General features: G+C 38.0%; 1 protein-coding gene across 1 annotated transcript in view; it reads left to right on the forward strand.

The window, feature by feature from the left end:
* Positions 1 to 25874, forward strand: part of ESF1 (ESF1 nucleolar pre-rRNA processing protein homolog) — a 31201-nt gene that overhangs the window by 2479 nt on the left and 2848 nt on the right. Inside the window, exons 3-11 of the mRNA XM_017818896.1 lie at positions 676 to 1007; positions 1682 to 1795; positions 2585 to 2685; positions 3541 to 3693; positions 5079 to 5193; positions 6133 to 6271; positions 12909 to 13070; positions 19918 to 20039; positions 21295 to 21385. Of these exons, the coding sequence (XP_017674385.1) occupies positions 676 to 1007; positions 1682 to 1795; positions 2585 to 2685; positions 3541 to 3693; positions 5079 to 5193; positions 6133 to 6271; positions 12909 to 13070; positions 19918 to 20039; positions 21295 to 21385 (1329 nt within the window). The remainder of the gene's footprint in view (positions 1 to 675; positions 1008 to 1681; positions 1796 to 2584; positions 2686 to 3540; positions 3694 to 5078; positions 5194 to 6132; positions 6272 to 12908; positions 13071 to 19917; positions 20040 to 21294; positions 21386 to 25874) is intronic.

Consider the following 25874-nt stretch of genomic DNA (forward strand, 5'->3'; position numbering starts at 1 on the left):
AAAGCTGCCTGAGTCAGGTTCAGTGTTGCTGAAGGATTGGAGTTGATCAGCTCTGTATAGAATCACTGCTGATTTTTCAGTAAGATTGTGAACATCCCTGTCCTTTGAATTGCTGGAGTTGAAATTTTTGGTCAGTTAGAAAAGTAAAATGTCCAATAGCTTATAAACTACTGTATTTATCAAACCAAACAGCAAATACACGGTCTGATACCATGAAGGCTTCAGCACATCACAGTCTGTTGACTGAAAATGTAAAGATGACAGGATTGAGCCACTAATATTAGAGGGGATGAGAAAGAAGAGGTGTCCTGAAGAAAAACTTTCTTTAGGTTGCTTATGCGTGTCTATAACCTACGTTATTGAAATCTGATTTTTGCATGTTAATCTCTATATAAATAAAAGAGCAGGATATTTCATTAGAATTGAGATTGATAATGCAATCGTGGGCCTAAAGAGCAATTAAATCAGATTAGACCAAACAAGGCAAACAGAAGAGGCAACACTGATGTTTTATGTTATTTGCACTTCCCTGGTGTAATTTGTTCCTCCATCGTTACACCTTTCAGGGGTCCTGTAAATATCCGTTAAGGAAACCTGAAGTTTTCCTTTTTTTAAAGGATCTTATGCAATTCCACCGTAACTATAGGTATCTAATGTTTATCTCTCTGTGCACAGACACCTGTGATCAAAGTGTAAAAAGGAAAAGCCAATTAGAGGAAGAAACTTCTGCACGTGAAGATGTAGAATCGGGAGAAGAGGAGCCAGAAGATGACGATGGGGAAACAGGTGAGGAAGAGGAGCCAGAAGAAGATGGAGAAACAGGTGAAGAAGACAGTGATTCAGAAGATGATGAAGAAAGTGATAGTGGGCCTGATCTAGCTAGAGGCATAGGGAATATTGAAACCAGCTCAGAGGATGAGGAGGATTTAAATGACCTGTTTCCAAAGGAGCCGGAGATCGAGCATTCCTGGCGCGAGCTGGATAAAGATGCCCCTCGTGGAGATGAGGTAACAATACTTTCCATGTGAAAAGTTGCTACGTGACAAGCTCAGAAATGTCATGAGTTCATTACAGACCTTCATCTGTGGAACAGCTTGGGGGAGTATTTTTCATTAAGGTTTTTCATCCTTTTAGTTACAGAATGCAAGGGATGATGAAATCAGGACTGAGATTGTGGTTTTCACTGGTGTCTCCCCTTCCCTCTGAGCAGACTCACCTAGAGATAAGCTGTCTGCAAGGGGAAAAAACAAACAGAATCGAGCTTTTCAGAAATTCCAGAATTTAAATAGTACTGGTTTTGTTCACTGGTGGGTTTTTTCACTTTTTGTTGTATATTTAGTTATTTAACTTGCACTTTAAGAAATTAAGACATCATTAGATAGTGAAGAAGGACTTTACAATTAGCACAATTAGTGTCTAAGAAATGACAGTACTCTTGTGCTGTCACAATACCTTGATATTAGTTGCTATTGTGACTAACAATGTAAGATGATAACAAAATCCTAATTGTTGATGTTGCCACTGCAACATCTGAGGAAAATGCTTATTTTATTTTTTTTCAGCAAAGTTTATTGCTGACTTTGATTTTTTACCAAGGAACTCTGCTAGAGAATTGTGTATTCCCCCTAAAAGTCAGGAATTAAACCTATGAACTTTATGTCCTTTTTTTTTTTTTTTCCAGATTACCAGTAGATTGGCAGTTTGTAATATGGACTGGGATAGGCTGAAGGCTAAGGATTTGCTGGCTCTGTTTACTTCTTTCACACCCAAAGGAGGAACAGTGTTTTCTGTTAAGGTAAGATCTGATTTCTAAAAGGAGTACTAGCTATTACTGTAAAAAAAAAATAAGAAAAATACAAAATAAGACAGTTCTGTGGAGAACCTAAAGAGAGATTAACATGTTAAATGAGAAACTGTGTTGCAATTTTAAGTTTCTGTGTTAGAAATAATTGTGTTGCTTTTCAGCAATGGGCATGTATTTGGTAGAGTTAGAGGCCAAAGCCATTGATTTCTCATGTTTATGAGCTTGGCTCTAAGTGCTGTTTTTCTGAGACTAATAGTGAAGTTCTCAAAGATTAGGAGGAGGAGACTACATTTCCTTGGTTTAAGTTTAATTTTTGATGTTTTTATGATAAACCTGGCTATTTCTAAATGCCTTCCACCCCTCTTACCATTGCACAAAACTTATTTTTTTTCACCACTTCTAAGTTATTAATAAATTGGTGGGTTTCTGGTCAATTAAGTTATATTTTTCCATTGTTAGTGTCTGCCTCCGTCTTTCTGAGAAATGTTAGTCAAGGTACCCCTTTCTGAAAAGGGTCACAGTGAAATGAACAAAGTCAGGGTTCCTGTTGTTCTTCATCTGTCTCAAAATATACTCATTCCTAGCAGGCAGTTTGGTTATTCTGCTGTCTTTTCCATACATTAAAATTAGGAGGGTATTAAAGGTTATGGAATTGATCCCTTTACTGATTTTAAATAAAAAACCATAAAGTCTAAAAGCCTGGTGAGACATTTTTTCCTAGTTATTGCCCATTACATCACTACAGTTAAAAATTTTGGTTTGTGTTTCTTGTGTGTGTAGATTTATCCTTCAGAGTTTGGAAAAGAGAGATTGAAAGAGGAAGAACAAAAAGGACCTGTGGAACTGTTTGAGCTTCCAGAGAATACCACAGAGGAGGATGGGTATTTATGTCTTCAAATGAGAGATACACCATGTTTAATTCTCAGTGAAAATCCCAATTAAGTTTCCAGAAGTTTGTATGTGGAAGTCCCCTGTGGACACCTCAATTTTTTAGGTTTTTCAAGTGATGTTTTACAACTGGCCCTGGTTCTTTTCAGTGCATTTCATAAATGCATTATGATGAAACTTGAGGAGATTTGCTTGTTGATGAGTGAGTTCAACATTCATATAATGTAGCTCATGGGAGTAATCAATGAAATGAATGAGAGCTTAACACAGCATTTCTCCTCTACAAATTCATGCAGTAAACTCCCTTTGGTGCTCACTGTCAAAATTCTTATCTGTCCATCAACAGGGACTAAACTTGGGCCAAGAATTCCCAGATGGAGATTTCTTGAGTGCTTTAAGCAGCAGTCCTGGCTTACTAGGGCTTAACTTAACCCACTGTCGAGGCATGTCTTTTTTTGCCTTTTTGGGTTTTTTTTTTTTAGCTTTTGTTAAAGGTTTTCCTTTTATATTTTTCCAGAATTTCCAGATGTTTGGCAGCCTGGCTGGGACCATATTTGTATAATACATCCTGCTGGACTGCCCTGCATTTAGAAAATCTGGATTCTTCTAAAATAAGGGAAGATCCCTTTGGAGAAAGTTCCTAGTGCATCAGAGGACACTTGATAAAACTGAATAGAAACTGGTGGAACCTCGTGCTGTTTAATATTTAATCTCATCACAAGATTGGGAGAGTGTTTGATTGGTGCATGTTTTTAATAAATGTTTTAATTTTCAAATTAAAATATTTTGCAGATGAGAAGTTGTTAAAGCCAGCTCACCTGACCGTGGTGTTTTCTCCACTTTCACAGGATTTATAGGGAAAAACTGCGGGAATATCAGTTTAAACGACTGAAATACTTCTATGCAGTTGTAGAATGTGATTCTCCTGAAACAGCCAATAAAATTTATGAGGAATGTGATGGACTGGAATTTGAAAGTAGCTGTTCTTTCATAGACCTGAGGTAACTCCACTGGGGACGTTTTTACATGTTGGGCCAGGGAGGGAGAATTAAAGACAGTTTAAAATAATTTGGAGTAAATTATATTGACTTTATTCAGTAACCAAAATGAGATATGAAGATAAATTGGGCATCCAGTGGGTTGCTGAGTTTCCCTTTGGTTGTTTTTAGTTCTTTTTGACCACTGGAATATGGGAAGTTTTGAGAGCATCTCTGCACGGAGAGATTATTTTCAGAGAAGACAGATAAAATGTCCTGGTTGCATCTTCAAACTTTTGGTACAACTAAGTAAAGGGATAGGATTTAGAAAAGAAAACAGCAACACAGTGTTGCTTTTTTCTTTTTCTCTTTTCTTTCCCCACGGGTCCAGAAGTGGCATTTTGTCAGGATTGCTTCCCATGGGGCAAGAATATTGCTGCTGTTGTCATGAAGCTGCAATAGATATGTTGGCCCCTGTGGATGAGCTGGAAGCTCTAATATTTCAAAAGTCACGTTTGGAGAAGAAAGAATTCTAAATTATTATTTGCTTCATTGTTAGTATTTCCTTTTGTTGCAAAAAAAGCTTTTCAGTCTGAGCAGAAAAGTTACTAAATCATAAAAGGTTGTGACAGAAGCCATTTGTCTTTTGGGACCCGTGTTGTGGGCACTCTTGGAAGTCAGTGGAAGTTAAATTTTTTGCTTTGAATCATTTTCTAGAGGAGCTTAATTCATTTGCTTTGAACCATTTTGGGGAAGATGATCTTTGCCAAGTGAACATGTAACTTTTCATCATTTTAAACATAGAAATATAATGTTTTACAACAGACACAGCTGGTTGAAATTCTCCAGTGATTTTCTTAATCTTCTGCTTTGTTAAATTTTAATCTCACATAGTGTAGAAACGTTTTTGTTTTTTTAAACCAAGTTCTTCAATTGTTACCCATGACTTTGGTCTTTTTAACGTTTTTTTCCCCTACTAATTATAATTTTGAAGATGTACCAGGCTTTCCTAAAATGTTTTGAATTTTTTTATCTGTTTCCAAATTCCATTTTACTAACTTTTTAACTTTTGACATTAAGCTTCCTGCAAAGATGACTCTTAAAACAAAGAAAACCACCCAAAAAAACCCTGCCTCTGGCCCTGTTTAGACCAGACTGAAAATTGATTTACTTCCCCAAAAGGGTGTTGTTACACACAGAAAACCTGTGGAATAGCTGTGCAGAAGCCGGGCAGTTCATCTTACGCCTCTGGAACATTCATCCTTTTTGTTCCCATTTCAGGCCTACCTGCTTTTTGTTTTAGCACATTCCTTCATGCTGATGTACCATACTCGTGAAAATCTTAGGCTGTTTATACTATGAAATTTCCCGATGTATTTGAAGAATGACATGTTTTATTTGCCCTTAAGATTTATTCCAGATAATGTTACATTTGATGATAAGCCGAAAGATGAAGCCTCAGAAGTGAATGTAGCTGCTTATAAGCCGAAGTACTTCACGTCTGCTGCTATGGGGACATCAAAGGTACCTTTAGAGTGGTTTTGTAATGTTTTTCTAATGTGTTTAGTTTTGCTGTCAGCTTGGAAATTACGTTTGTAGTGGGGAAAAGATTACTGATTATCTCCACTGTTTCAAAATAAAGTCATCAAACACATTGAAAGATTTGAACGTGTTACGGACCCGCAAGTTGCGGCCCTGTTTTGGATTAGTTTAAAAGAGTTTGGGATTCTCTGCTGCAAATTATACCGTGTTTTAACCCAGTAAAAGTCGTACATGAAATGGCTTTGTTTCTTTTCACAGTTAAATCTTCTAATTTGCCTAAAATGGGTGTTTGTGTGTAAGTCAATAAGGGCCTTTCTGGTGGTAGTCCCAGGCCTAAGCAGTTGCTTCCCCTCCTTGTAGCGATTCACCCCTGCTCTGTCTCACTGCCAGCCAACACTTCCATCTGGCCGTGAAGGGAACCAGACTGGGGAAGTGATTAGTTGAGAAATAAGTACTTTCTGCTGGATCATTTTTCACTCTCATCTGTTCCATGCTCTGGTTGAGGGTGCAGTTTTACAAACGCTTTCATTGTCCCCACTGCGATCCCTACGTGATTCTGGGAGTGAGTTGCTGCTGGAAGAGGAAAAGAGAGGAGCTGGTGGCTGCTTCAACACCAGTATCTGCTGCCACAAAGGAAATGTGGCTTGCAGAGGTTTTGTGTTGTGTGACCTGCTGTTACAGAACTCTTCAGTACATGAGGAGACTTTTTATGTAGCTCAAACTCCTTGAAACTCACTGTAAAATAAATTCAAAAAAATTATAATTCAATTTATTTTAGCAAATGATTATTATAGCTAATTACTGTAGAGAGCTTACTAGCAGGGTTATATTGCTGGTATCAAATTATTTTCCCTAAAATCCAGTGTTACAATGTTTAGCTTTAGTGTTCCAGCTTCCACAACTGGCATTCTTGTTTTTAAGGTAGATATCACGTGGGACGAGACAGATCATGAACGAGTCACATCACTCAGCAGAACTTTTAACAAAGAGGAGCTTCTTGACATGGATTTTCAAGCCTATTTGGCTTCATCAAGTGAAGAAGAGGAAGAAGAGCAGCAAGGTACTTTGGTAATAGATGTTGTCCGCAGAGTCATTATCTCCAGTGTTTTGAACAGGAGTTATTTAAATATTTCAATTCCGTATCTACAGAAAATGCTTTGAATGTCATCTTTTACAAGGACAATTTTATGCTTGTTGTGTAAAAGCTGTGGTCAGGTTCTGCTGTGAGAATAACCTGCCTTTCCTCTAGAGCTAAACAGCTCTGAAACTGGTGTGTGCTTATGTTTTGTGTGTGTGACCTAAAGGTGGAGGGAAACGAGGGGGAGCATGTTGACATTTTTTCTTCTCTCTTTTCAATTAGTAAATAATTAGCTTGATGACAGAACACTGACAAATGCTAAACTTTTTTTGGAAGATTCATATGTTAGGCCCCTTACCATGGAAGCTGTAGAGTTTTTTAAATTTCCTGGACCTTGACATTCTTTTTTTCTTTATTTCTTTCTGTTTGTTTGAGTTAAATACACTTTTCCAGTGTTCTTTATACATGACGGGAGAACACATATGTGAGTTTTTAAAATGGTATCTCTAAAGCCACCATTGATACTCATTATGCAAACCCAATTCTGATTCTCCAAGTAAACAATATCACTGGTGTGACCCCAAAATCGTGTCATTATTTTTGGAGACAAAGTATGTTAGCTGAATTTGGACTTTCAGCTTACTTAGAAGATTGTTAATAAGAGTTTGACTTAAGTGTTGTCACCCTGGCTTTGAAACAGCTCTCTGGTTTTCATTTGTCTACTGCAGAATCTCTTTATTTGGTGTATTAATGTTTGATTAAGCCCAGTATAACAGTTATAGTTTGAGGGATTTCAAGTAGCAAGATCACATGATCTAAATCATGGCCTGTTTTCTTCGTTGTTGATATGGTAAATCTGTTAGAGTTGTTTTTCATCATACATTTGAATTATTTATGTAGAGAATGTGGTAGCCATTCTGTTCATTTGGTGCTGAATGAATGAAGATCTGTTGCCTTTCTGTGAAGTCTGAGTAACACTGATCAAAAATGACCAAATAGTAGGTGATTTGGAGTGATCCTAATGACTGAGCCCCTGAGTAGCTCCTTTCTGAATAGGAGCTTGAAACTCTAAGCATAAAATAATTTTCTTGCTTTTTTTATTTCTCCTCCTACCCCCTTTCTCTTTTTTTCAGGGTACCTTGACATCTCTTTGTCAAGTTTAGCAATACCTACTTTAATCTCTTCATTTCTGAGATAAAATTATAGAACCATAGAACTTGTGAGTGCGTCCTTTTCAGAGGAAGAGTTCTGGTTTGAAATGTCAAGTGGTTAATGACTAAATGAATCTTTCAAATGCTTTTTGATTCACTTCTTAAGAATACAAAGAGTATTTCATCCAACTTTGTAAGGTACATAAATCTTCTGTGTTTGGTGCACCAATGTGTAAATCCCTGATTTAACTTGCTTGTTTTCATTCTAAAATTCATCATGCTTTTATTAATATATATAGCCTAAATTACAAGGCAAATAAAACTTCATTAAGCCTTAATCAGGTCTTTCAAGCAGAGTTAAAATTGATTTATGCTGCATTAAAGCAGGTTGTTGCAATCAGAGATGAGCTTGGAGCATGGAAAAGAACCTTACAGATTTTTCTGGTTATGGAGTTGGGAAATCTTCTGGCAGCAAAATCAGCTTGGCAATATCTTGGCAGGGTTAATGTCCATTTGTTTCTCATCTTCTCATGCATAAAAATTCATTTACAAACTGTACCTTTTTGAACTTTGGGGATCATACAAGATGATCATGATGTTAAAGAATAGCATCTGTGATAGGACAGTGATGAAAGCAAATATCCATGTAAGCAATACTTCAGAACCTTCAAAGAGTAAAATTCCACTGCTGGGAAGGAAAAAAAAAATTGACCTTAGAGTAATCTTATCACACTAATAAATTTTAAACCTGGAAATGTCTGGATTCTAATGAGGTTTTGAAAAGTAAGTTATTAATAGAGGAATTATGTCTTTAATGTGTTCCTGAGGTTTTATCCATGCAGTTATGTGATACAAAACAGGATCCCATCTGTCAGGATTCCATCCAGCAGAATTCTGTGGCACTATGCACAAATGGGAAAAATCAATGTCAGCTGCGTGAATGGACATGTAGGAGTGTGATAAGGAAGGAAAAAATGTCCTGGACTTTTATTCATACTCTTTAAACTTATCAAAATGCTTTATTTATAAACGGGATTTTGTTGGCCTGTTCTAATCTGGCGGGTTTTTTATGGAATTTTTCAGCTTTTAATATGTGCATCGTGACTGTTAGTGTTACTGTTATACAACAGTTTTGTAATGTCAAGTATTTCAGTGACCTGGAATGTTGTGGTTCAGAGCACAAGGTGTCTCCTTTACGTTGCTCCTGAATTTTCTGTCACTCGGGTGCCTTTGTTCCAGTCAGGAATTGTTTGTGGCATTCACCAAATCCAGCCCATAATTGCTATTTTGACCACGAGCACCAGTGCCTTAGTGTATGGCATTTAAAGTATGCTTCAAATTAAGCATTATGGGGTCCATGTCTCAGCTTTTAATCTGTTTGGGTTTTTTTTAAATCTTGGCAAGAGCAACATCTTTTCTGCTGTTCTGCTTTGCACAGCACACAGATACTGGAACAGACTATATGACAAAATACCTTTATAGGTGTATTTTTAATTAACTGATCTTGATGGTATGATCATCCAATCACAGAATATCCTGAGTTGGAAGGGACGTAACATTAGTGCTTAATGTTAAATGAAATCAGACCTCTGATTAAATCTTGTTACAATTCTGAAATCTATTTGGTCCAATAACTCTGACAACATAGAGAAATTTAAATGCATATACAGCATTTTATCAGATGACAGTACAGCCTTCCTTTCTCCCTTAATAATGAGCACTCTTCACATGTGTTTATATTTGCTAGGACTATTACAGAAGGCTAAGACATGGAAGGTGACAGAAGTAGAACATGCAATTATTTAATATTGTCTCTGGAAAGAAGAAGCCAGAGGATTCAGCAGTTTATGAGCTGGAATTCCATGGGAATTTCAGAATAGAAATACCACAACATGATTATTTTCTTTCTGTGAATTACCAGACACTTGATAGAACTGATGCAGGTATTGAATACTTTTCCAAAACATATTTGCAGGAGCTGTTGTGTTGGGTTTGGTTTTTAATTAAAGGTGTGACAACAGTCACCTTGTTTGCAAAGGGAGTTTTAAGAACTGCATCCAGTGCACACCACTCAAGTGGTTACACTACAAACCTGAAGGAAAATGCAAAAAAACCTAAAAAAAGCCATAATTTTACGCTTGCCATTCATTTACTGTTACCTGTCTGTTTGCATTCTCTTCTTCCAGTATCTTTTCTCCCTGAAAAATATCTTAGGAAAAGACATTGACTCTGATGTGCTTTAAATAAGCTTCTTTTGATTACCTTGAATTGTAAATTTTTCTTTTTCTTATTATCATTGGGATGAACTACTGGAATTTGCACAACTTCTTGTTGAGGGAGTGCTGAGAATGTGGGAAAGTGGGGTTAAATCCCAGGTTTTTTGTCATTATTTTCTGGTGTAAGACTAAGGTCAGCACATTTAATTTTTCGTATCATGCTGTAATACAGTGCAATAACCTCTACCTTGGCTTTGCTTCTTGACTGCTGGAGTAGAGAGCTTTATATTTGTAATTCTGTGGGTCTCCATGCATTGTAGGAGAGTTGTATTGTTTTTTTTTTTCTTTCTATCTGTCTGAATTTGAGTAACTACCCTGGACAGAATTGAGCCATTTTTTGCATTTTTATGGTGTGGCCCATCAGAATCCAAATCAGTAGCCGAATTTTCTGCTGTGCCATGAAGTCATGAGGGGGAGTTTTATCTTTCCATCTTTAAAAGAAACTCAGCTTTGCAGGAGACCTCTTGTCAAATGTTGTATTTGCCATAAGTTTTCTAATCTTCTTTGTTTCTAAGGCTGAGTTTAAAAAATAAAAGGAATCGATCTACTCAGCTATTGTAAGATAATCTTCTTAAATTTAGAATACAATCTTTTCACAATCCTGTGATTGCAAGAATGTGCTCTCAGCTGCCAATCACCAATTTAATATGTCGAACCTCTGCATTTGGTTATAGTTTTTATTAATTTCAACTCTTAAAAACAAACATGCCCCCACACATTGTTGTATTGGAGTGTTTCTGACCAGCCTCACGATTTTAACTTTGTCCTTCTTAAATCTTTAGCACTTCTGTTAGTACTTTCCTTTGAAAACAATAAGAATATACTTGTATTTTATACTCTTAAATTTCATCAGCTTTTGCTTTTCTTCTCCTTCCCAGTTTGATTGTGTTTCTCTTGCAGTGCAGCTGTTAATGCACCAGAACTTTTTGTTTTGTTGGTGTGTTTTGTTCAAAAAGCCTTTGAACAAGCTGTTGGCAGAAAGCATCGCTGCCTCAATATCCAGCAGAAAGTGGTTCCTGATGTTGTGCAACACAGTGTGATGCTTGAAAGCTACTGACAAGGTTATTTGAACTCTGAACAAACTTTGAGGACATACTCAGCTCACTTTCCTTTCCTGCAGCTGTTGTCAAATGTGCTTTGTTTGCCTACAGAATGAAAAGCTCTTACGGTTCCTTTGAAGGCCGTGTTGAGCATTTGTTTTAAAAGTTAGTTTTGACAAAAGAACTGCAAGTTTTATCTAAATGAGAAAGAATGACAATGTGCATTGCCATTTAAATATTTAAATATCTCCTGGCAAAACCAGTGGTAAATAGGAAGCCAGGTTCTAGGGAGCCTTTCTTAGCTTAAGGATTTTTTCAGTGCCCATCCAGCTTCTCGCTTCACAGGACACCAGGAGGAAGAAACAACAAAATGGCTTATTTTTCTTCTCATCTTCAAAACAGAGTTGGCTTTTGCTTTCCGTGTGAGCAGATGCTTCCCTCTTAGATCTCAGCTTCTGATGAGGACAGTGCAGCTGAGTGTCCCCATGTGCCGTGCGGGAGACGAGCCAGCGGGGACGGAGCCTGGGCTGGCTGGACAGAGAGCTTTGGCTGCAACTTGGGAAAGAAAGGGGGGTTTATGAACTCTGGAAGGCAGCTCAGGGGGATTACACAAGGTTGTGTGAGGTTATTCAGGGAGAAAATTAGAAGGGCAAAGCCCAGCTAGAACTTAACCTATGAAAGACAATAAAAATTGTTTCTATAAATACATTAGCAGCAAGAAGAGAGCTGAGGAGAAATTCCATCCTTTGTTGGATGCAGGGGGAAGCATAGTGACAAAGGATGAGGAAAAGGCTTAATTAAATACTTAAATGCCTTCTTTGCCTCAGTAAGACTAGTTGTTCTCTGGGAGCTGGAAGACAGGGAGCAGAATGAATCCAAGGGGAAATGGTCAGTGATCTGCTACACCACTTAGACACACACAAGTCTGTGGGGCCAGGTGGGATCCACTCACCTGAGGGTGCTGAGGGACCTGGCAGATGTGCTTGCTTAGCCACTTCCCGTTGTTTTTCAGCAATCCTGGATAACTGGGGAGTTGATTGGAAGTTAGGAAGTGTAATTCCCATCTACGGTAATGGCTGGAAGGAAGCTCCAGGGAACTACAGGCCTGTCATCCTGACCTTGCTGCTGGGGAAGGTCGTGGAGCAGATCAGCTTGAGTGCCATCACATGGCTTGTACAGGACAACCAGAGGATCAGGCCCAGTCAGCATAGGCTTGGGAAAGGAAGGTCCTGCTTGACTAATCTTTTATGACATGGTGGATGAGGGAAAGGTGGTGGATATTGGAACAAGGTGCCCAGGGAAGTCACTGAGTCCCCATCCCTGGAGGTATTTAAAATCCATGTAGATGTGGCACCTGGGGACAAGGTTTAGTGGTGGGCAGTGCTGGGTTAACGGTTGGACTCGATGATCTTAAAGGTCTTTTCCAACCTAAATGATTCTGTGATTCTATGAACAGTAAATATTTCTGCTTCCGGCCAACAACCAGCTTTGTGCAGTGATGGGATGTGGAAAAGAACAGTGTCACACATCACTTTTAGCCAAAAACCAGACTTGCAACTCTGATACGTCTTTCTAGACACCACTTGTGCTGTCCCTGCAGTTCAGTACTGTAGGAAGCACAGCTTAATGCTGAACCAGAAGAAAAGGAGCCTATCTCAAACCTAGTTTTCTACAGTTCAAGGATCTGCAGCATCTTTAAAGCCTATTCTCTCTCAAATATTTGTTAAAAGCTTATTGTAAGTCACATTTTCTTTGTGTTTAACTTGGGAAAAAAAAAAAAGGAAAAAAAAACCTTCTTTCCATCTTGCGTCATTTGTTCATTCAGCAAGTCACTGAAGGTGAAGGCATTGAATAATTATCTCTGTTACAGAATCTTTCAAAGTTTGCTTTTTAAAACGTAGGATTCTGTTTTCAAAATGCTTTACAGCATTGTTTTTTGAGATTTAGTACTGCCCTGCTGTAAGGGAGTCTGAAACTAATAATTCTAAAATACAGTAAAGGATGCTGTGTCCAATCAGGGATTTGCTGAACGAATTTTCTTTTGTCTTTTCAGATACTGTTTTTATTTCATCTAAGAAGGTGTTTCTAAATGTGAACTTCAGTTGCTCACCTTTTTGAGGCTGCCTGTGATAGCTTTCCTCTCTCTTTCTAGATGGTGATGTAGTTCATGAAACGGAAGACGACAAACCGAGGAAAAGCCAAAAAGATGATGAAGAGCAAATTGCCAAGTACAGAGAACTTTTGCAAAGTATCCAAGAAAAAGAGAAAAAACAGGAAGAGAAGGATATAGGAATGGAGATTAAATGGGTTCCAGGTAAGCTTTATTTTTTTTTCCTGCCTTGGAGGATATGCAGTATTGGCCTGCTAACAGGGATATAGTGTAAGGTGCTGAATTTATAGTAGGAGAAACAAACCTTTTTTTTCCATAAATTGAAATCCAGATTGTTTAGAAAGAGGCAAATAAAAGAAATAATATGACTGAACTCAGTTCCTCGGCTCTAAGTTTCTTTTTGTAGCTTACTTTTAAGCCAGGCTTTTTTCTTTTGTATTTGCTTTTTCATTCATCACTTTATAGACTTTTTCAAATAGAATTCACATGTTTGCCATGGAGTCATGAAACGTACCTATGCTTTTAAAAAGGAAAACCAGTATGATTTGTTAACAAGCCATAAAATTAGAGGAGAATGGTTTGAAAGTCTTGCTTGCGTTATGATAAAGATTTGGGGGAACGTAGAAGGGAGAAGTCTGGCCTTCCAGTGAGACTGCTCTGGGAGAAGGAAGGTTACCAGGAAGAGAAGTTGAGGGATAGTGACATCCAGATTGTCATCTGGAAACTAAAAAAAAAGGTAACTTCACCATGTGGCATCCCAGCAGAACTCACCCTGAGATCCAAAATTCAGTTCTTTTTTCCTTTATGTTGATAATACATTCAAATTGATTCTCCTGTGTGGTTTATGGGTGGGTGCTTTCCATGAGGTGTATGAGCCAGGGTAACAGTTCCCTACATCCACAAAGGGATCTCTGGGGCATTTCCTCCTTGATGCTGGCTCAGAACTCACTCTGAATGCCTGAACCAGCCCTGGCACTGGGTATGTCTCTTTGCAAACTTAATTTTGTTTGCTAAAAAGACAGAACTACTCTGGAAAAGGAGAAAAAAATCTGGGTCTTTTCCGCTGAGTCAGATGTGCAAACGGAAGCATTTGGTGAATGTTCAGAGGGTTAAACAATGCAGCCCAAAGACTAGGGAAGTATGACATTCCCTTTTTGGGAGCAGCAAGGTGCTGCATCGGCTCAGCAGGTGCAGGCTATGGCAGGACACAGCCTCATCTGTTACTATAAATACAGAGACCAGAGATGGATCAGAATTCAGGCCCTTCACCACTGTGGGTTAATTCCAGATAGGAATGCATATCTGATTATGTCACTCACACTAATATTATCCTGAGTTCACTTAGATAACTTCTGTTGAATATAAATGCTCACTTCTTAAATATTCTGGTCTGTAGTGGTTCACTGAGATGGATTGAACTGAACAGAACAGTTTTATTCCTATTTCTTTATAAGAAGGTCTGTATCTGAAAGGATACACTGGCATTAAAAATAATTGTATGGTTTCAATTAATATAATTGAAATATATGATTCCAGTAATTTCTGGCATGAATTATTCCAAAACCTTTTAGAAGAAGCTGTATCATGGACGACAGGACAAGTGTTTGCTGACACAGAGTTGTACTCCATCTGTCCACAGCGTGTCAGTACTTGCATTTGTGGTGTTGTTTGCTCAGTAGTTAATTCATCCTGTCACTGGACATTCAAGACCAAAGAGTTCCCATACATAGAATCTGTTATAAGATTTTTACAAGTATTTGTTACTTGGCAGAAACCACAGTCAAACTAATTACTGCTAGGAATGTGTTCTGTAATTATATATCTTTTTATTTATACATAGTTTAAAGCTACCATCTTTTGTGTTGGTTTGGAAAGGACATTTGGGGTTGTTTTTTGTTTGTTTTACTTGCTGTCTTCTGAAGAATCTTGCAAATTGTATGAAAGAGGTTCTGTAAATTAAAAAAAGTCTAAGCAACTTTATGTGGTGACGTAGTCAGGAATCTGGAGCAAACCATTCATTTTAGAAGAACAAAAATTGGTTTAGTCTTTAGTCTCTCTTTAGTGTCTCCTGCCCAGTGAAAGCAAGAAGTTTTGTTAGAGGCTCTCCCTCTTAACTCTGTGCCTTGCATGTTACAATTAAATTAATTCACATTCAGTAGAAATGGGGTGTTAACTGTAGTGGAGATGGAATCCAGTTCTCTAATCCATGGGCTCCATGTTTCTTTGCAATGGAACTTGACTTCAGAAAATTGGATTCGTCCCATACTACATCTAGTCCAACTCCTTCCTTACTGCACCTTCCTGGGGGGCTCCTGGGACTTCTGCTATGTCATCTCTTTTGAGAGATGGTAAAAAAACCCCAAACAAACCAAACCACCCCCTATCCTAATAAATTTGACTGACTTTGTCCAAATTCAACTGGATGTCCGTGTCCTGGGTCAGGTTTGTTCATATGATACTGGGTTTAATGTGCATGGGTGCACAATGAAGTTTACATTGCTGGTTTGTAGTATTTCACGTTAATTTAGCAACTCTGATTTTGCAGTATGTCAGTGTTTCCTCATTTCTTGCCCTGAAAAAAATTAGTTGATGATCCAAGAGCAGAGCTTCTGGAAGTCATAGAAGAGCTCACTTGCCTTTGCTAGAGACTGTTCACCTCCTCGAGGTCAGCAATGCCCCTTCTGGGTATTAGCCCCTGCAATGTGGTTTTGTCCAAAACACAAGTCCTGAAAGTGAAGACCAGTGTTTTAACTTGGCTTTTGAGTCAAAAGTTCAGCTGTTACTGACTTCAGGCAGCATTTGGAGAGCAGGTCCTCCACCTCAAAGGGATACTTTTGTGTATATATATATATATATATATATATATTTATATATACACAAAAGTATCCCTTTGAGGTGGAGCACAGTCAGCAGACACTGAACAGTAGTTTATAGCTCTGGCAAATATCTACATAGTCAGAGCTGTGTTTCCTTATGGGAGGTACATTAATTATTATGTTATTTTTTTCTTGAACAAATGTGCTTCTTTAAATTCCAAAACAATTTAATTATGTTCAATTGGAGCGTCCTGAGCATTCAAAAATAGCTTTTGTTGTAATCTCTTAAGGCTCCTTAATTTTTTTCAGAACTAGTTTACGTCTGTTGAAATATTTTTATTATCAAGCTCTGCTTTAATGTGCTTGACTTACTGCAAAATCTTTTTCCTGCCCAAATGTTTAATACACAGAAGAATTACGACAGTTAAAGCTAGGAAGTTTTTCAATTGAAAGGCAGAGATTTGAATTAATTTAAAAAATTGAGTTTTGGCACAGATATTTACACATGGTTATAGAAAGCATACTTCGTGAATGATTCAGTTATTCTTGAATCATAATAGTTTTAAATAAACCACAGTGCCAGCAAAAATAAATTAGATGTAGTTCCAACTCTCTTTGGTCTGTTTCTTCTAGGCACAAAATCAGTGTTATATTTAAGCATCCATCTGTTTTCTTAATCATATCTGATTTAAGCAACAATTACTATGAATCCTTATCCAGCTCCCAAAGCTCCCTTTAGAAAGTGAAGAGGGAGAAGACCACAACTGCATTTCTTGATGATATTCAGCCAAGTTTTGTTTTGTTGTTTTTTTTTTTTTTTATTATTTGACTTAAAACTTCTTCCTTTGGGAAGAAGGAGATGTAAATATTCAGCTGGGCTTAAAGGAAAATTTCAGATTTGTTTTTGTCAGAAACAGAATAGAAAGCATTCATGTCTCTGTAAAGTGCACAGTAAAGCCCAACTGTGTGTTGTTAGAGATTATGTAGAGCACAGAAAAGCTCCTATGGAATGTATATCTCCACCTGGATCACTGTTTGGACTTAGCATTTTGTCTTTAGGGGTGACAAATTCTAACGTTAACAGAGCATTTACCTGCCATTCCTTTTACCCACCAGCAACAAGATGGTTCTTTATTCTGGTGGGACATTACATGCAAGATGAACTCGCTCATTTAGAATTTCCTGAGATTTATCTTTTTAGCCTCTAATAAGTGTGACACATGCAGGCTGTTAAACTTCCACAAGTTTTCCAAACTAAGTGTTTAGAGAAGTAAAAGTTCTGGCTTGCCCACCCTCCTTCACTTTCCCATCAGGGTGACAACAGTGTACTTAGTTTTTTTAAGTATTTGTCACACTTTTAATCCTTTAGCTCAAGAGTGATTTAGTTGCATGCTAATAAAGATGACCTTTTCCTCTCTTTCCTTTCTTTGTGAAGATTAAATGAAACCAGTGTGATTCATTTATTCTAAAAAAAAAAAATAATATATATATTGATAAGGGTATAAATTAGCCCTTTCCATGGCCAGCTAATAACTCTACCTAAAGTAGACAATTCCTTTCCCCTTCTGCAATCCTTTTGACCACTTAAATACACTCTTATTCCCGGGAAGTGGTCTGGACAGTAGTTTCTAAGCCATTCTAATCTGTGGAGAAACTCGAATGCCTTTCATGAGACTGCCAAATACCACAAGAAAGGGCTGGATTTTCCTCCAAGTCCTTCAGTGCCAGATGGATCAAATGATTCCATTTTCCAGGCAAATAAATTAGAAATATTGTAACCTCCTTTGAGATCTCTCTCAGGGGTCTCTCTTTCTCTGGAGATGTGACATATACTTTTTAATTCTGCATTTACTACCTTCAGAGAGAATCTGCAAGGTTGGTACCTGACCAGTAATTTTTTCCATAAATGTACTCCAAAGTAGTATCCAAAGTCATAGTAGTTCAGTTTCTGGGAAGCTGATGACTCTGCTTTCATTGACTTTGGAGATAACTGAATGTTTGTTCTTGTTGTATGAGAGGGTTTCTTAATGGCACGTTTTTAGTGAATCTATGCAATATCCTTCCTTTATTGTGGCTCTGATTCGTTTGCTGGTTTAGCACCAGATTTTTGTGGCTGTAACAGTTTTCCACTTACTGTTAATTCTGTCATCTTTCCAGGATGATAGAAGGATCCTTTATCTTGTTTTTGCTCCACTCTTTCCTTCCTATGATTCTGTGGTTTAATATGATTTTAGATCTTGTCCACACTTCGTATTTCAGATGCGTTGTAACCAGCTCTCCAGCCTTGGAATTGTTTTTGGAGTGTGGACAAGCACCGGGACAGGGATTGGTGTTTGCAGTTTTCCAGAAAAATGTTCTGCCTGCCCTTCTGTGGAAGGGCAGGACTGTTCATGAAAGTGCCCATTTTTTCCATTATGATCTCTGTTTTCAGCTCTTCCATATGGAGGAGAGCTGGAAGGAATGAGGAGGAGCAGTGACTGGCAAAATGAGAAACCTGAGAAAGAATGGGATCTAGTCTAGGACATCTGGAGAGGTCCCAGCATGATTCCTGAGCAGTAAAACTGGAATGAGGGGTGGGAGAGTAGGATGTGGTCAGGTGAGGGCTGGACTGGGGTGGCAAGAAGGGGTTGCTGAAGGGAGAAAATCAGAACAAGTAGAATGGGGGAAGAGATGGCAAATAGCAGACTTGGAGGACAAAGCAGAAACATGATTCCTCCAAAGTCCCAAGATATTTCAGTCATTTCACAGGAGAGGATGTTACCTGTGGGATATCTGACTGCTTTGTTGCAGAAGCTGAAAAAAAAGGAAGTATGTAGTGAAGGAAGCAAGGAATTGCAGGTAGGAGAAAAATCCTTTATTGCTCAGTTATTACCTCCTGCCAGGGAAGTGGATTCTGTTCCTGCCACTGAATTCTGCTCCAGTGCAGAAGTCAGTTCATCTCTTTCCATCAAGGAATTTTGCTCTTGCAAGTGCCCATCCTGTGAGGAAGGGGCTGAAAGTGCATAAGCTGCATCTGAAATCAGTGTTTGTCCTCATAACATCCAAGTGCTGTGTGATGTAATGACTGTTGAAAAAGCATTCCTGAAGTGTATCGAATTTTTCAGAAATCTGTCTGGTGATAGAATGGTACTTTTCTCCTTCTGTCTTTCAGTTCACACAGCTGCTAAATACACAAACTACTTTTACTCACTTGGTGTGCTAATCAAGTAAGAGGATGGTTTATTTCTCTTGCTGCTTTTTCCTTTTTGTTTTATAAATTTGGGGTTTTTTTGATCTTGAGTTATTACAGTTTGAACTGGCAACTAGTGATAACAGAAAACACTCTTTCAACTATTTATTTTTTTTGGTTTTTTGAGAGGCTGATGTGTTTCAAGTGATCTGTGCCCTTAATCTCATCTTCTTGTTAATAAATACTTTAAAAAACAAAAGCAAGCTATTTAACTGAAGCATTGAATCTAAATCTAGATTTGCTGTCATACCAGGAATCTACTGGGTTTTTTTATTTTAGATAATTTTCTGTTGTTAAAGCAGACTAGTACTAAGCAGCCTTAAATGACTAGATAACTTTAAAATACTTTGTCTAGTTTAACTTAAAAAATGTAATGTCATGACATTAGTACACAATGCAAGAAATTTGGGGGATTTATTCACAGTTTTTCTGAGCCTTCTAGCTGTGTATTTATTTTTATTTTAAATTTATTCAAATAATATCTTACTGTTCTCATTTATAATGATGAACAAAAAATACACTGGTCAGCAGAGATCCTGCAGCATTATCACAATATTGTCACAGAGGCAAAGTTTCAGAAACTAATTCAGAATCTTAACTAATTAGAGTGTGGTACATTAAACATAATGGCTCTGTGTATGCCTGTTGTTATTTTTGTTGTGTTGCTCAAAAAGTGGCATCTGTGGACTGCACAGTCTAATGTGGGGAGAGGAGACCTTTCCTGGGAACAGCAAGAATGTTGGGAATCAGGTATCACATAAGGAAGCTCTTCTTCTGACTCTTGTGCAGTTTTTACTGAAGGAATGTTTTATTTGGAAAAACACATCCTGTAAAGTGATCTTCTTTATAAAGATGTTGTTTTAAGCAATATTTACGTTGTTTTCATGGACTTGTTAAAGAAAAACCTAGATTATTCTTTTACGAAGGAGAAAACGGTTGATTAAAAAAAATTCAGATTCATCTCATTTCTGTAATTTACTATGGAGTGTTTTTGTTTTTTTTCTAGGCCTCAAAGAAACTGCTGAAGAAATGGTCAAAAACAGGTTGGAAGGAAAGGACAACCTGACTCCATGGCAAAAATATCTAGAGAAGAAGAAAGAAAAAAGAATGCTTAAAAAAAAGAGAAAGGTAATGTTATATTGGCCACTTTTTGTTTGTTTTCTTAAATTGCTGATATTGTTTGTTTTGGATAAACTAAATAAAAGATTGTATAGCTCCTAGTACTATTTTAAGGTTAAAATATGCAGTAGTCACTCGTGTGGAAAGGCTGGGATACCTCATCAAACTTAGAAAGCAAATCGTATTCAGGATACTGCTGACCATACATATGTTACACAAAACTTCATTTATCTACTTGTGCTGCTTTAAAGATAAATTATTCATAATAACAGTTGGATTTAATTTGCATTTGGAATGCATTAGGAGGGGTCTTTTTGCTACTGTGTGCAAAGCTGTGATGAGAATGATAATTGTAGTTTTGGAAATGTTGGGGCTAAAATAATACAGGATTGTTTGCCAAAGCTGGCAAAGAATTAATAGCCACAAAGAACTATTCCAATTTCAATTTGCAAGAGCAAATTTGGTAGACAGCTTTGTGTATAAATAACAAAACAGTCCTATACTAATGTGAAAATTGCTGTTGCTTCATCTTCTCACATGTGGAAAGTAATGGTGAAACAGCTGACTCCTGTGGCAGTGATGTGCAGGAATAGGCAGATAAATGAAATATTTGTGCCTGTGCTTGAAAAAAGGCATGTGGTATACAGAATTTAGCTTCCCTAACTTCTTAAATTACTCTGAATATAACTCATTGCAGAATAATGCTACTGAGTAATCTCTACACCTTGACTTCCAATTATTTTTCACTGGCATTTGATGAGTAACTTCTTCAACCTCATGGGTGTTCTGAATGAAGTAGCACTGTTAGGTAGCAGAGCAACTTTTTCTGGCGTAATACTCTTGTTCAGTCAGATAAATTAAGTCAAGGGGCACATAAAATCTGATTTCTTAAATCCAAGCTCAGTCTTTTTGAAATTCGGACCACAAAATGAAGCTCCTTGTTCAAGTATTTGCCCAGGTAGAAAACCTGTGGAACACAAAGGGAGGATATAACAGTGCTGTGATCCTGTAATTTGTTGGAGTGGTTGGCTGGTACATCACAGTTTGGGGGTACACTTAATAAAAAGCTTTAAATGTGTGAAACAGGTTTTAAATTGTTGATCTGTCTTTATAGCAGTTTTTAGTGTATTCCAGTTTTATGATGTCCCATGTACAGTATTTCAGTTTTCATCTTCACAGTAAGTAACAGAGGGAACATCTAATTCCAGTGAAACTTAAGTGGTTTCAATATGTTGATTGAAATAATATTTGTGCTTTGTTACAGGCCACTGCTGAGAGAGAAGAGAGTGAAGATGAACTTCCACCTGATGTTGATCTCAACGACCCGTATTTTGCTGAAGAATTAGAGAAAACAGGTGGGTCAAGACAGGTGACTTGGGGACTAAATCTGCCCTTTCCGTAAATGCTGAGCTTTCAGAACAAAGCCAGCCTGGAGTAAATGCACAGACAGAATATTCAGAATTAAATGAAGTAGGTGTCATTTGCCTGAAATTGCTGTTCTTGTAAAATGATGCCTGTTTTGATATGTGGAATGGTAGGGAATGTTCTCTCAGCTTTCAGCAGATACCATTAGTTAGCCAGTTTCTGGGGCTGGATGTTAGTAACAAGCTGCTCCCCTAAATATTTCAGAGAAGAGAACTCCATTGTTTTTGAAGTCTGTTTCCTTTTACAGAGGAGGAGCCAGATATATATGAGTCCCTTCGAAATGTGGGTCAGTTACAAAAACATCAAACTTTTTTGCATTATAAACAAAGTTGTCTTTCAGAAGAAATCATTTTTCTTCCAGGCTGATACACATTTTCTCTTGTGTACTCTTGGCTGCAAAGAAACACAAACAGTGAAATGCAGTATTTTAGGAAATAACTTGCTCACATTAGATTTTGAGGACACCTTTTTTACAAGCTCTTCAGTCACATGTCTAAATTAACTTTTGCTGTGATAACAGCAGATTTATTTCGTGTGATTTTACTGGTTAAAATCAGTATTGGTGAGTTCCTGGCATTCCGTGGTTTTGGGAACCAAAACCTAAGGGTGGTTCGTACTAAAGTCCGTTAAAAGAAGAAAAAAAGACAGAAGAAAACAAACAAAAAGAAGATAGCAACAGATTTACAAATATTACCAGTGTGTTGTTTTGATATGGGGGGGGGGGGTTCAGCAGAGCAGTGCAAATCCAAATTCCATTTAAAAAGTTTAAATCACTTTTAACTTGATACCAGCCAGCACAGGCTTCTGACCTCATTGTTTGATATTTGTGTTAGGGGAAAGTAAATAATTTAAAAGCAAAACCTGAATGACTTTGTGCTTATGTGTAGGTTTTAATAGTCTGAAATACAGAACGGTAGTGTGAGTCTTGCCCATGTCTTAGAAAAAACAATCTAAGGTGTCATGTAATGCTGTTTTCTGCCATGGTGAGTTGTTTACAGGTTCTGAAATAACTCATTCTAAAGATACCATTCCTACCACCAAATTTTTTAGTTTTTCTTCAACAGCCAGATTGCCTAGGTACTCTCATGCTAATATTTGACATTTCAACATAATATACAAAATCTCTGATAAAATGTTTCCTTCTGTTTTATGTGGGAAGTTCTTTGTGCCATGGAGGGGCTCAGTAGTGAATGGTTGTATCTGCACATCCTTAAACCTTCTTGTCCATAATCTGGGGAATAGACTTTAATGTTTGTGGAGTCTGTGAGGATAATAAAATAGACATAAAGGTTAAGAAAAGTGAAGCTTTTGTCTGCAAGATTACTGATAATCTGCTGAGATACAGGAGAAAACCAGAACATGGTTAAGCCTGGAGAGGTTTTAAAGGGAGGGGACAGTGGTTGGCTGCAAGCCAGGAGATGTTTTAATGGTAATTACACTGTACAACTTTGGCTTTCACCAAGTTTACCCAGAACAACCTCTGTCTCACAGCTGGGGTTGCTTTTAAGCACAGCTAACTTATGCAGTGGGGGAAAATGGGTTACAGTCCTCTTTGAACTTCAGTGGAACTCCACCAACTTTGTATGTAGGGTACAGGCAGCAATAACTCAAATGGTCATCATTTTTCATAAGCCATACACAATTCCTCTGAAAGACTGAAGTTTCTCCCTTCAACTGACTGTCAGACTATCTTGGATTATGCTGAAAAAGCCTGTGACAGGGGATGTTTGCAGACTCCTGTGGAGCAGTGCAGGAGCTAAGGATGCAGCAGCGCTGTTAGGGTTTTGCAGGGCTGCATTTGCTCCCGTGCTGGATTCACTAATTGGCTGTAGCATGCAAAGGGCACAGCACCTTTGAGTGCTACGAAAGGAGAACTGGAAATTATGGGAAGTCTACTCAAGCATAAATTCCTCAGGTATGTCTATTCCTGGTAACTGTTTGTAATGCAGGCAGTGATTGTTACACTGTGGGGGTGCTTCATCTTGGGAGAGGCCAGGTAGAGTGAATTTTTCATTCCTGCTGTGCCCAAAGGATAGCTGTGCAGGGTGCAGGTGTGTGCACATCAGCCCTCCTGAAATTCATGATACTGCTTGCTTTGCACAGAGTTTTCATGTGTTTTTTTAATAGTACCATGGGCTAAAATGTCAGATGCTGCATATATATGAGCCTTGACGTTGCATTCCAGAAGCTTGATTCTAGTTTTATGTTGTCAGGAAAAAAAATCATTTGTCACCTCCATTTTACATTGATGCCCATAGTGTTTCAAAAAGCATTGGAAAACTTGGATTTGGCTTGGCCGGTTTCAGTCTCGCTGCATCGGTTTCTGTGGGGTCTCATAAAAGGTTCATGGGAGACAGAATGACTCTTGTAGCTTAAACTGTTGGAAAATTAATAGCTGAATAGTGCAATTGCTTATGAACACGAGAGCAATGTCCTGATTTTGGAGATCACTGAATAGTTTCAGAACACTTCAGACTATTAAATGTAATTTCTGTTGATCCTTCTTTGAGGAAAAGGTCTTTAAACATTATTGTAACTCCTCTAGGTTCCAAACCATTTGATGCCTTCTCATCATCTCATTTATGATATATGTAGGAATTGATGGCTTTTTAAAGCTGGAAGGGAGCTGTAGGACTGCAGGGACATTAGAGGTTAACAGCAAAATCTCAGTATAGCTGTAGAACCTGTACTTGGAAGATAAAGTAGATGAAAAGACTCATTTACTGTGTGTCTTTGTGAGGCTTTTGAGACTGACTCTCAAGCTTCTGAGAAAGGCAGATAAGAGGTCTTGTGAGAGGGGTTTTAGATTTGGGGTCAGCCTCTGTACTGAAGTCTCAGAACTATGATTAGCTTTTGCTGTCAGCACTGGAAAGTTGTTGATGTACAAAGTGAACGTTGCAAACGAAATCCTTGAGCTGAGAAACAGCCAAGAGGCAGATTGAGGGGGGGATTCCAGCAAGGACTGGAAGCTTTTCCTACTGGCTGGTAGCAGCTCCCAGCTGGTTCTGCATAACACTGGGGTGTCTGCTGCTGTAGGGGGAACAAACCTGGTGAAAAGATGGCAGTGGGAATGAGGTGCTAGGAAAAATCTGAGGGTTTGCAATCAGTTTGCCATAAGTGGGCAAAAAGTGTGTGTGGGGGGTGTCTTCCAGAATGTATGTGGGAAGAGGGACTGCTGAAGGAGTGTATTGAAAAGACAGAAAATGATCCATTTGGGAATTCTGAAACCAAACTTTTCAATGTGGTGCAAATTTTTGAGTGCTAAGAGTGATTTTTAGGTCCAAAGATGGTTTTATTGGCTGCACAGCATCATAATAAGAAATAAAGGTTCTATTAATTTATTTATTTTCATGGAGGAGAGCTCAGTTTGATACCAGCTCCTGGTTCAGCCCCACCTGCAGCCACAGAAAACGTTGAAGGCATAAAGATAACCTGTGTTCACTTCTGTGATTCCACATGTAGTGAAAGATGAGGGAAGGTGACTTGAGGGGCCTTTCCTTGAGGGATGTGTGGAAAGACAGAGGTTTATTGATTTAACTTCTCATATAATTGTCTCTGATTTGTACTTCTGTGCCCTGTTTCCTTTTCCCTAGTTTAGCCACATCTGGGAAGATAAAAAAGATTCCACAGTTGTTGAAGTCTTACAGAAGACATTTATTTCTCCCTTCTACACATTACCTTAAATTGTGTAGTTTAAGTAACAATATTATTTCTAAATCGGATTTTCCTGCATGTTTTTTGGAACTACTAAATCAAGAATAGTTTTTAAGCTGATGACATTGCACATCAGGATAGTTTATTTTTTGGTGGTGGCAGTTTGCTTCTTCTGGAGATCCATTTCCAGCTTGGAATCCACGTAGAAATAGTCAAGAGAATAGTCAAGGCGGAAAAAAATCTTCCTCAAAAAATGTGTTCTGTTCCAGAGTATCCTCAGTGATATAAGTTGACATGTTTCTGGCATGTCTGTATTTCTAGTCTGAGTACAAACCTGGCTTAGCAAAATGAAGCCAAGTATCTTCCTTGAGAGTACCCCCAGTGGGCTGCAGTGAATTGCCTGGGAATGTAATTCCAAGCTCAGAGGTCAGAGTATGTGGTTCGGGTCAGGAAACCAAACCTTCTGCTTCTCCTGCTCCCTCTTGATCAAGATCTCCAGGCATTCCAAAGAGAATAATTTGATTCTGTAGGATTTATAAATGGGTCTGTTTTCATTAGTTTATGTTTGACTCATGTCTTATGCTGTTGCTGTTCATTATGTCTGTCTAATCACGGTGTATCTCAATGCTGAGAGAGTAGGAGAGCTTCATCAGAACAATATTCAGGCTGAACAGAGCCAATTATATCTTAATTCCCATGATAAAACACCCTGGGAGTGGTGTGATGTCATATGTTTGCCTGCACTGTTGTGATACCTCTCTCTAC

The sequence above is a fragment of the Lepidothrix coronata genome, unplaced genomic scaffold (genome assembly GCF_001604755.1).
Source record: "Lepidothrix coronata isolate B3197 unplaced genomic scaffold, Lepidothrix_coronata-1.0 Scaffold71, whole genome shotgun sequence".
Lineage (NCBI taxonomy): Eukaryota > Metazoa > Chordata > Aves > Passeriformes > Pipridae > Lepidothrix > Lepidothrix coronata.